Raw genomic sequence first — 10,959 nt, 5'->3', positions numbered from 1 at the left:
TTTTATTATTTATAATTTATATACATTTTTTGGTTATGTGTATATATTGTGACCCTTATCTAATTATTTTATTATAGCGCAATAATTCTACAGTTAATATAAAACTTTAATGTAAAACATTAAATATACATGTACTGGAAAACTTTATTTTTTTGTAGAGAGTTTTGGTGTGCATAGAAAAGATTCATGCAAAACTTTATGAAGTTTTTGAGCTTTATGTACACCAAATCCAGGACACAAGGTTAAAGTGTTGGGTTGTGCTCTTACAATGTTAGCTAATGTGCCAAAAGTTGTTAGAAGAGTTGTTGCATCGGTTTTGTTGACAGATCTTACTGTCGTTAAGGCATTAACCAACTGTAATAAATATTTATTATATAAATATTAGGTGTGGGAAAAAGTTCGTGGCGTTTTTTTAATGCCATCTAATGGGAAAAACGTCACGAACTTTTTCCCACACCTAATATTTCTCTAATATATACATATTTTTAAAATATATCTATATATTTCTTAGTAGATAATAATTACTTTTTGATAAGGTGCTGTTTCGCTGCGTTCCATGATATTATCAGGAGGTTTATTTTCATATATTTTATAAGTTTCAATAATTTTTCCTGCATCCTCTGCATTCCATGCTAACATTATTGTCAAGTCTGCCAAAATGGAAATCCTTGTTAAATGTTTCAAAGCATGATGAGGCTCGGGAACATCAATCTAATTGAATAAAAAAGTCTAATATAGATACAAAAACCTACAAAATTTCTAATCAATACAAAACTTAAGAAATTATAAATTATGAATGCATATAATAGAAATAAATAATATAATTACTTAATCATAATTAATAATGTTGTATAAAGAATTATATTAATAGTTTATATTTTTATAAAACAAATATATAAATTTTAATTACCTGTACTAAAAGCACTCGTAAGTTATACGCATTGCCCAACAACTTAAGTCTTTCATGAATATAATCAGGATTTAGTTGGTGATAACGAATTGATAAAAAAAGAGCACACGTAGTTTTTCCCATTACATAATCTGGCACAATGTCGGAATATTCCCATAATACATTTGTTATAAACTTTAATAACGGATTACCTTTCTGGAGAGAAAGAAAAGATATTATACATTTTTAAAATTTAACTAAGTTTTAATATAACATAATGTTTTAAATTTTACTGACAAACTTATTTACTTTCTATAAAAATATATTATTAACTTTGGTTTGTACAGTTTTTAAAATATATTTACTCTTAAAAATTTATATTATAATATTTGATAAAAATATAAGAAAACAGTATTACTTGCTTTGGACTGACAAGGACAGTGCTGGTTCTACTTGAAGATATTGCCGTGGAAGTTTCAGGCTTAGAAAGAGAAGCTGGCAAATCTGTGAAAAACTCAGATTTCTTCAAATTGCTAAAAGCAGCTGGAAAAAATCCAAGTTATAAGATATATAGATAAAATTTTCAATTGTATTATAAGTAATATTCTAAATAATTAAAACTATTAAAAATAGATCTTGTAAATTAGTCTACTGATACATTTTGTTCATAGATGCCAGTAGAGACATACAACAGAATGTATGGAATAAATATGAAATACATTTACAGATCACAGAATATATGATCATAAATTAACTATAGAAATCAAGCAGAATTTATCATTCAATAACCAATTAATATTTCATTATGAAATTATATATAGATTTTGTAGTTTCTCTACTAGTAATTTGTTCAGATTATCAACAGACTTTACTGACAGAACATAAGCTTGTAGATGCAAATTACAATCATGTAGATACAATATGAAAATTTGATTCAAATCTGTTGATAACAGCATATTACTGATATTTTACCTAATAACATTACCTAATAACATTATAATGTAACTTACTTTGGAAAGACATATTTTTAGCTTGTTTTGTCGGACATTCATCATCCGAATCTTCTGCATTTTCTATTGCATTATCCATACTGATTCTACAATAAGTCGGTAGTCCTAAGTCTTATCGTGAATCGATGAAGTCGGCCAATAGCCAACTTGTACGATTAGTGTGGTTTCTATCAATGTGGATTAATAATCTCGGTTCAATTTATTCTTGATCTTCTTTTTATTCTTAAAACTAGAAATCAAATTGACCGCAGTCATAGATGTGAAAAAAAACTATCACCTATTAAATTAAGGCTGATTATTAAAACTTATAATTTCCGACTACTCATTGTAAAATCAGCTTAATTTCTTTCTTTCATTACATAAATATTTAGAACCCGCTCCTTAAACGATACATGTAACCTCAGTTTTGATGCGACATCTTTATGATTTTACAAACAGCAGGGGCTCCGCACAATAAAAAGAACAGAGAATAAGAGTTTCAACCTATCAGAAACTATGTATTCCACAATACATGATTTCTGATAGGTTGAAATTCTTAGGGATCCGCAATAATAATAAAAGGAACACAGGGAACAGAACAAAGAATAAGAATTTCAAGCTATCAGGAATCATGTATTGTGGAATACAATTTCTGATAGGTTGAAATTCTTATTCTCTGTTTCTTTTATTGTGCGGAGCATCCAATTAGCTCCAATAAGAAAATTGCATATTAAAATTGGTAATGTGGCATTTTTCTAAAATGGAGTATGTCGTCAATCTGCTGATAATTCAACGGCGATCCGGTGACGCTTAACCAAAAAGAAAAAAATTAAATCGTTGGAAGGTGAGAGCAATAGGGCAATTAAATTTTGTCAATATTATTGTATAATGGCTCAATATCCGCCCATTAATGTACGTCTGGCAGTAAACAGGGTAGATTTCAATCTAATAACGAATGATGGCATCCAGCCACGGCTTTACACCCCTGGCGAGCAGATATCCAGTCAACCGGATTTTCTGAGGTAGATAGTTGCTTTGATTTTACGCAACACAAGATTGTGAAACTAATGGATTGGAATTGATTATTTAATTAGAGGCCATGGAACTTATGTTGATGATGAGAAAACATTGCGTGCATCTGTCGCTGGAATCTTGGAAAAGGTGAACAAACTTATATCGATTAGACCCTTGAAGGCACGTTATAATGGAGAGATCGGAGATCTTGTCGTAGGAAGGATAACGGAAGTTCAACAGAAGCGTTGGAAAGTTGATATAAATGCTAAACTTGATGCTGTCCTGTTATTGTCCAGTGTTAATTTGCCTGGTGGTGAATTGGTAAGCTATATATATAAATGAAGCACTTCTATTTTTTAAATATTTGTATAAAATTGTTTGAAATTTAAGCTTTTTATTGAGATTTAAATTTTTTTATGATGTTTAAGTTAGTCTTAGGCTGGTATTCATAGTTGATTTTTATTTTAAGACTATCTTAAGTATGTCTTAAGACATTAATGCTTTCTGATTGATTCGTGACATCTCAAAAAACTGAACTTAAGATCTCGAATATAAGAACTGATTGTGAATATTGAATATATGAACTGAATATGAATATTGACCTTAGAGTCTATTTAGAATTTAAAAAAAAAACGTATGTAATTATTATTCTCTTTAATTTATAATAACTTCTTATTTTTACATTCGGTTTTGGCTTATTATATAATAAATTGATTTTTTTACTTTGAAAAAAATAATTTTACTATTTATTATTATTGTTATTCTTTAATGTAATAGAATATTGTTTAACCAAAATATATTTCAGAATTATTAAATACTCTTGTAATTAAATTTTTTTATAAAACTTTTATTTAGTTAAATACTAGTGTCAAAATAATAAAAAAAATGCAACAGTTCTCAATATATATGTATTTGAATATCCTTTAAATTTGCAGAGAAGAAGATCCGTCGAAGATGAACAGACGATGCGCAGATATTTGCAGGAAGGAGACCTGATTTGTGCAGAAGTGCAATCAATCTTCGCAGACGGCTCACTCTCCCTACATACACGAGTATTGAAGTATGGCAAATTGTCGCAGGGGATAATGTTAAAGGTACCACCGGTGTTAATTCAACGCAAGAAGACACACTATCACACTCTAGAGAGCGGAGCCATTTTGATACTCGGTTATAACGGCTACATATGGATAAGTGCAAACATTCAAAATATCGATAAATCCGAGGGTGGTTTCACAGAGGATCTGTCGAAAATTCCTGTGGAAAATCGCAATGTTTGTACACGTTTACGTAATTGCATCTTGATCCTGGCGCAATGCAACATGCTATTATCCGATACCTCCGTGACATATGCTTACGAAGAATCGTCTAAGTACGACGTACACGAATTATTACATCCTGAAGCGATGGTCGATGTGTCGCTGTTAACGCATCAGAGACTCGCGCGGTCTATGTAATATATAGCCCAAATGAAATAATACTGTAATGCGAAATGGTATAATTATGATAGAAATCTAAAACTATATATATATATAGTAAAGGAATAAAATTAATCCTTTCATTTGCAATCTTGAAATGTAAAAGACATGATAAATAAAACAATTTTTTAATGTAATATTGTAATACACCGAGCCATTTGATAATAAATTGATTTGACGGTAAAAGTCGATACTTGTGGAACATTTGTTTCTCTTTGAGAGTGGCTAGATTATAACATATTGCAGATAACGATAGGTATTATATATAAAATACTGCAGTATTTTCATCGATAGATCTATATTTGTCTGAACGGTCCAGGTGTAAAGTGATCGGACAGACGCTAATCTCAGTATTGATTAAACAAGTGGAACTTGGAAACAGATAGTTACAGATAGTCAGCAAGTAGCGTCGAGAGACATGGACGCGTGTTTTAACGCCTTCGATAAAGACGGCGACGGATTCCTGTCGATTTCTGAATTTGATCTCGTATGTCGCGCATTGTTTCGAAATGATCGCGGCAAGATTTATGGCCTCGAAGAAGATCAACTGCGCGAGGTGTATTCAATCTTCGATCTCAAAGGCGACGGCCTGATCGACCGGGAAGAGTTTGAGGTATATAAGAGATACATTATATTATTAAACTTCAACTTATAATACTCATTTTAAGAGAGAGCTTAAGACATCAAATATAGAAAAAAATAATTTAAGTTTAAACTTTTTTTTTAAATAAAAAGTATATTATTAGTTATATTTTTCTAACAATTTTTTTTGCTATCTTATCTGGGAAGATAATAAGATATCTATATATATATATAATGATATTAACGCAATCAATTTTATTTATTTAAGTATTTTGTTTTCTTTTTTAAATTTATTTTAAATTATTTACTAAAAGTGTTAATAAATATCTGAATTGATGTATTCAAAACTTTACAATGACTTTCTTAATTCTTATATATATATACTTGTATAAAATTGTTTCTATTGGTCCAACTTGTAGGTGTGCTGGAACCGATGGATCAAAGTATGCACACGTCCTAAAAGCGCTTTCCTAATTGTGGATGTGCAAAATGATTTTATAACAGGTTCCTTAAACATAAAGCAATGCGCCGCGCAACACGATGGTTCGGAAGTAATCGACCCAATTAACCAATTGTTGGAAACTGTACCGTTCGATGCAGTATTTTATTCTTTGGATTGGCATCCCGTGGACCATGTATCTTTCATTGATAATTTGCACTTGAGGTAATTATATCTCAACATATTACAAAATACAAAATTTACAATCTATTATATCTTTACTTAAGATGTATCTATACAATCTTAAAACATTAAATTTTATATGTTCGATGTATGATACTGCTCTATTTTTATTAAAATATCAAAACTTATTCATTGATATAAAAAGTACGAAACAGGCAATTATAAAAAAAGAAAAAGTAGCGGGAAAAAAATCTTTGTATATTTATTAGCAAATGTCGTTATCGCAGAGAAGTAGACATCAGCAGCAATATCTCGAAGGAAGCGGCGCAGGTATATGACACAGTAACGTTTCAAGGACCACCGTTACTGAAACAACGCCTGTGGCCTCGTCATTGCGTACAGGATTCTTGGGGTGCCGAGCTCCACAAGGATCTGAAGATCATCGACAAAGCGATCAAGATCTACAAGGGCACGAATTCAGAAGTCGACTCGTATTCGGTGTTTTGGGACAACAAGAAGCTCACCGAGACCACGCTGTCATCGCAGCTGCAAGAAAAAGGCGCCACCGATATCTACATCTGTGGATTGGCCTATGACGTTTGCGTGGGCGCTACTGCAGTGGATGCGCTCACCAGTGGTTATCGCACTATACTGATCGATGACTGCAGTCGTGGCGTAGACCTCGTTGACATCGAGAAGACCAAGGCCACTGTAATAGGTAGCAATGGCGTGATAGTGAATTCCAGCCAGGTGAAGGCTATGGTGGAAGGAAGAGACCGACGACCGGAACTCGGTTACAAACTCGCATTGGAAATTAAGCAAAAATTGAGCCTCGGTGAAGAATAATTGTAGCAAATAGTATAGTATACCTAGAAACATTTAAATGATAGATTAATATGAAAGACCATAATCTCATTTTGAAGTAAATCTTGTATGCTTAGAAAAGTTAAAAATGAAAAAGAAAAAAATGAAGAAAATGATGCAAAAATGAATTAAAAAAATGGAGATACCTTTTTCCGTTAAATATTAAAATAGTTAAATTAGATATTAAAACATAAGTATTGAATTTATTAATATAAGTATTATTTTTGGAAAGAATTCATTAGGAGAGATAAAATTTATAAAATAAATTAGAAAGTCTGATCAAAGATCTGAAATGATGATATAAGTACTTAAACTTAGTTTAGATATAAAATAATATATAAAATAGTGCGTAGATAAAATTCAATCGGTTTTAGAACTTAATGGTAAATTGAGTTAAGAATGATTTATCTATGTGTATGTATATACACATTAATGAGAATTAAATTCATTGAGAACAAAATTTTCATAACATGTACTTATAAAGTTATTATGTTACAAAATAACAAGAGAAAGTCTAAAATTAAGTCTTAGAATGCTGCATATATTGATACATGTAAAATTATTATCTTGAGGCGAAGGAATATAGGAAATTAAGCATGAGTTTTATTACATTATACATTTATAGTAGAATTCAATAATGTTGCGTGTTATTCGTTCTTGATTTACAATAAATGATTTGTCAATAAAAAAATTAAGTATTAATATACAAATATTGTGTTATAATTTCTAAGAAAATAATCGGCTAATATTTGCTTTATGATTTAATCTACAAATTTTATAATAGTTTTATAATATTTTATATTTTATTTTAACTTTTACAAATTATTAATTTCATTTTTTAATAGATTCGTAACATATATACATATAGATATGTAGATGATGAATCGTAACATATAGATATAAACATAAACATGTTATAAAATATTAAATAAATTATGAATTTAGTGCGGGATGATGTTTTATATCCGCCCCCGATTTTATTTATCAGAAATTTACATAAAATTTCACAGCTGTATAAAATAAAAAAATATTGTGTACAGCGAATTTCGAGCTATTTTAAAAATATGTATTTTGGCGCTACTTTATGAAGCGCTATCTCGTGAAGCGCAAAAGAACGTGTCCGAATTCTTCGAACCGGAAACAGCCGGAAAGAGTAACTGCGGACCGCGCAAGATCGTGTTGAAAGACACCACGCGTGTAGATCACCGCATAGTAGTTAACACATTAATAGTGACTTGACACACCGTGTTGCATTGTGTTTGTGGGTCGTCGTGGACTATGTCGTTGATCTGAATAAGCTGTCATCACGCGCGATAGCGTAACATGTCTTTGTGCTTTCGCACGTTGCCCGGTCGGCTGTCGTCGCTCGTAAGCGGCGGCAGCAGCCGAAAAACACCGTCAAAACTCGACCGTAATCAGCTACAGAAGAATGAGTCATCCGCCTTTTTGAAGCAGGTGCGTCGCGTTCATTTGACCGATTTCATTTGGCAAGTCTCGTGTCATAGCGTGTAGACTACCTGCCAGCGACTGACTGTTCTAACCTCCAAATGCTTACATAATCGCGTGATTTCGTAGCAACAACGTTGAAACTCGATTCACAGAACATGAATTTTTGTTGTAATTTCTGCGACAGCGACGAAATCCGAGTCTCAGATTCTTGTTAAGTCGTGATGATTAAGAGTGGTTTGATGAGACATCGCACGTCACGTTGTCGCAAAAATGAAAATGTCTTGTACACATGGGACTTTGTTGATTATAGTATACAGAACGTTCCGGAAAAATCATGCATTTTTTCTTTGCAATTATAGACTTATTTGAAGCGAATTTTTCTGTAGTAAAAATACAAGAGATGACTGTAGATTTATGATAATAAGCTTCTAATAGATGACTAAACTACAAATTAAACTTAAGTAGTCTAAGTTTAAAAATAGAAACCATTATAACACGAGTGCTAATAAATCTAACACACACACACACACACACAGATATATACACAGGATTTTTCACATTTTCTCTTAAGGATGTATTCTTCAGATAATTTTGAAACAAAGATCCTAATACAAAAATATCGAGACTACAATAATTTTTTGAATTATAAGTTAACTTTAAATGCTTATAAGTCAAAAAGCCATTTTACTTTTATATATAGTCTCTATTATTATTTCTGGAATGGAATGTTTGAAATAATCAAGAAATAATAATAGAGGCTAAAAATAAAATAGTTTTGAATTTATAAAGTTATAGTTAGTTTATAGTTAGTTAGCTTATAATTAGTTAGCTTAGAGTTAGCAAATAATTATTGTAGTCTTGATATTTTTGTATTATATTTTCGTCTCAAAATTACCTTAAGAATATATTTTTAGTAGAAAATATGGTAGTTGAGACATTTTGTATATAAAACTGTTATTTATATTTTAGTCTGAATAATTTCCAATTTATAATCTTTTATGTTATAACTTCTTACAACTATATACTGCTGTAAAATCTTACCATATCTATAAATTTTCAGTTCAGTTTGGATACACAGAGAACACTGTCTGTAAGAGCAAACACCACAGAAAAGTTAGTACCTTTTGCAGGATGTACATTTCCTCCAAATTTATCGTTGACTTATCTTGACGTTCACAATCAATGGAATAAAAAGCTAGCCAAACGATACTCTGACGATGAGAGCAAGAATACAATGTATTGGGTCCAAAGCCCATGCAGGCTGCATAAGTCACAAAGACTCAGTATTGCCTTCTTGAAAGGCAGGAATCATTTACCTCCTACAGAAATCATGTCAAACAATGCTAAAATGTTTCAGGCACAAAGTGTTATAGGAAATGTTAACGATAATTCATTTCTATGTAATAATAGGGTGATTTCTTTAGAAAGTTTACACAGTAGTCAAGAAACAATTGATAAAAATATCTTATTTATTTCTGCTGCAAGCAATACTCTAAAAATGAACTCGGAACAGTCACTACAAGAAAACGAGGGTAAACCATCGCAGAAACAATTGCAATCCGTAGTCGATTGTCTTAGTCACGATGTATGTTATATAATTTACAGGATATTTCAGAATTATTGCACTTTCATTGACTTGGATTCGAACTTACAATCACACTCCTTCAGAAATGAAGTACAATAATTCTGAGACAATTTTCTTAGGCATAGTTGTCTAGGATAAGAGATTCTCTTATGCTAGATAAGTCTCTGGGCTATTATTTTCTGATTGAAATATTGTTTGTAGTTACCAAAATTGTTTGTGAAACCTTTGGATATTTCGATATATACTGATGATATAGTTTTTATCAATAATATTAGAGGAATAACAACAAGGTAAATTAATTTTATTACATAAATTAATTTATGTAATAAAATATTAAATATATGTAATATTATTACATAAATTAATTTCTAAAACAATAAGGAATGTCTTACATTTTAAATATTGCTATTTCTTCTTCATATATATATTTAAAAATTATTGCAGGGGGATTAACAATTATATTAAACAATTAATACTGCTTAGAATGATTGGTCACTTGAAATTTGCATATGTCAAATTAGATATGATAAAGATAACAATGCATCCTGAAAGTGATACCATACAAGTTCGTTGGCGTATACGAGGTATCACGGGCTGGAAGGTGTTTACTACGTTTTGGAAGTATAGATTTTGGAAAATAAAAGATGCCATAAATACCAATCACGATATGTAAGTGTCATCTGTATTTCAAAATTCATATTAACAAAAACATAATTGTAATAAAATTGTCATAAATTCTCGTAAACATTAATTCCAATTAATTGAAATTTTACTGTATTTGAAAAGAACTTTACTTTTCTAATTCTGTATTAGAGATTTTTTATTCTATCTTCAAGAAAAAATAAAATGTTTAAATTCCCTTTAACTAATTTTCCTTATAGAAACTATGAAAATAATATGTATGGGAACTATTTCAGATGGTACGATGGTTTCTCTACTTTTTATGTTAATGCTAATGGCAAAGTCTATAAGCATATTGCGGACAAGATGATGCCCGATCAAGATATAGTCATGAAAAAGGAAGATCTTCGTATCGCATCGAAATTAGCGCTATTCACAAATCTTGCAAATATATTTGGCAGCAACGAAAATTCTATGAATTGAATATCGTTGTAATCACTGCTGGCTGATGGAATTATACAATTTTATTCAAATTATCACAACGAACAGAATAAGAATGCTTTTTTCCACAGGTCAGTCGTTTCGCATGTTGCTGGCAATTTCATTGCAAATCCTTATGGAACGATGATTGGTAGTAAATGAGAAATATGTGAATTAAAAAAGATGTACATTACCTAAATAGTATCTTGTATGATTATAAATTACCTATATCTGATTTTTTAATTGCTTAGTAATAGCAAGTCTATATAATTTTGCATTAGTAAAATCTATCTATTTCGTATCTTTTCCGTAAAAAGATGACAATTATATTGCAGTATATTTAAAAAATATTAGAAAATGAGATAATTGTTTACCAGAGTTAATAAGGC

At 30.6% G+C, this 10,959-nt stretch overlaps 3 protein-coding genes across 4 annotated transcripts; 2 read left to right on the top strand and 1 right to left on the bottom strand.

Moving 5' to 3' along the window:
* Nucleotides 1–144: 144 nt before the first annotated feature.
* Nucleotides 145–2,253, bottom strand: LOC108689457 (DNA excision repair protein ERCC-1). The gene is made up of 5 exons (XM_018196223.1): nucleotides 1,900–2,253; nucleotides 1,308–1,432; nucleotides 911–1,105; nucleotides 526–711; nucleotides 145–354 (listed from the first exon to the last, which is right to left on the bottom strand). Exons 1-5 carry the CDS (start codon nucleotides 1,976–1,978, stop codon nucleotides 145–147), a joined length of 795 nt encoding a protein of 264 aa, XP_018051712.1. The 5' UTR covers nucleotides 1,979–2,253.
* Nucleotides 2,254–2,586: 333 nt separating this feature from the next.
* On the top strand, nucleotides 2,587–6,545 carry LOC108689532. 2 transcript variants are annotated; one of them, XM_018196323.1, is made up of 6 exons: nucleotides 2,587–2,900; nucleotides 2,973–3,213; nucleotides 3,828–4,163; nucleotides 4,750–4,980; nucleotides 5,369–5,613; nucleotides 5,859–6,545. In XM_018196323.1, the coding sequence occupies exons 1-6, from the start codon at nucleotides 2,767–2,769 to the stop codon at nucleotides 6,415–6,417; spliced, it is 1,746 nt and encodes a 581-aa protein (XP_018051812.1). In that variant the 5' UTR covers nucleotides 2,587–2,766; the 3' UTR covers nucleotides 6,418–6,545. The 2 variants fall into 2 exon arrangements, with proteins under 2 accessions (XP_018051812.1, XP_018051811.1); XM_018196322.1 differs by having other exon boundaries at nucleotides 3,828–4,306; nucleotides 4,782–4,980.
* Nucleotides 6,546–7,594: 1,049 nt separating this feature from the next.
* Nucleotides 7,595–10,755, top strand: LOC108689528. Its single transcript, XM_018196318.1, has 5 exons — nucleotides 7,595–7,890; nucleotides 8,945–9,469; nucleotides 9,671–9,759; nucleotides 9,914–10,138; nucleotides 10,387–10,755. The coding sequence occupies exons 1-5, from the start codon at nucleotides 7,759–7,761 to the stop codon at nucleotides 10,571–10,573; spliced, it is 1,158 nt and encodes a 385-aa protein (XP_018051807.1). The 5' UTR covers nucleotides 7,595–7,758; the 3' UTR covers nucleotides 10,574–10,755.
* Nucleotides 10,756–10,959: the final 204 nt, after the last annotated feature.

The sequence above is a fragment of the Atta colombica genome, unplaced genomic scaffold, assembly GCF_001594045.1.
Source record: "Atta colombica isolate Treedump-2 unplaced genomic scaffold, Acol1.0 scaffold27, whole genome shotgun sequence".
Taxonomy (NCBI): domain Eukaryota; kingdom Metazoa; phylum Arthropoda; class Insecta; order Hymenoptera; family Formicidae; genus Atta; species Atta colombica.
Note: the sequence above shows the minus strand (reverse complement) of the source record. Positions and strands in the feature narration are given on the sequence as shown.

Excerpts from the sequence above, each read along its gene's own strand:
- LOC108689457 (XM_018196223.1), bottom strand. The coding sequence starts at position 1,978 with ATGGATAATGCAATAGAAAATGCAGAAGATTCGGATGATGAATGTCCG. Across the intron at positions 1,433-1,899 it reads TAAAAATATGTCTTTCCAAA|CTGCTTTTAGCAATTTGAAG; the intron begins GTAAGTTACATT and ends GATTTTTTCCAG. Across the intron at positions 712-910 it reads TACGAGTGCTTTTAGTACAG|ATTGATGTTCCCGAGCCTCA; the intron begins GTAATTAAAATT and ends TTATTCAATTAG.
- LOC108689532 (XM_018196322.1), top strand. The coding sequence starts at position 2,767 with ATGGCTCAATATCCGCCCATTAATGTACGTCTGGCAGTAAACAGGGTA. Across the intron at positions 3,214-3,827 it reads ATTTGCCTGGTGGTGAATTG|AGAAGAAGATCCGTCGAAGA; the intron begins GTAAGCTATATA and ends TTAAATTTGCAG. Across the intron at positions 4,307-4,781 it reads CCTGAAGCGATGGTCGATGT|AGACATGGACGCGTGTTTTA; the intron begins GTCGCTGTTAAC and ends AGTAGCGTCGAG.
- LOC108689528 (XM_018196318.1), top strand. The coding sequence starts at position 7,759 with ATGTCTTTGTGCTTTCGCACGTTGCCCGGTCGGCTGTCGTCGCTCGTA. Across the intron at positions 9,470-9,670 it reads TCGATTGTCTTAGTCACGAT|TTACCAAAATTGTTTGTGAA; the intron begins GTATGTTATATA and ends TATTGTTTGTAG. Across the intron at positions 9,760-9,913 it reads ATTAGAGGAATAACAACAAG|GGGGATTAACAATTATATTA; the intron begins GTAAATTAATTT and ends AAATTATTGCAG.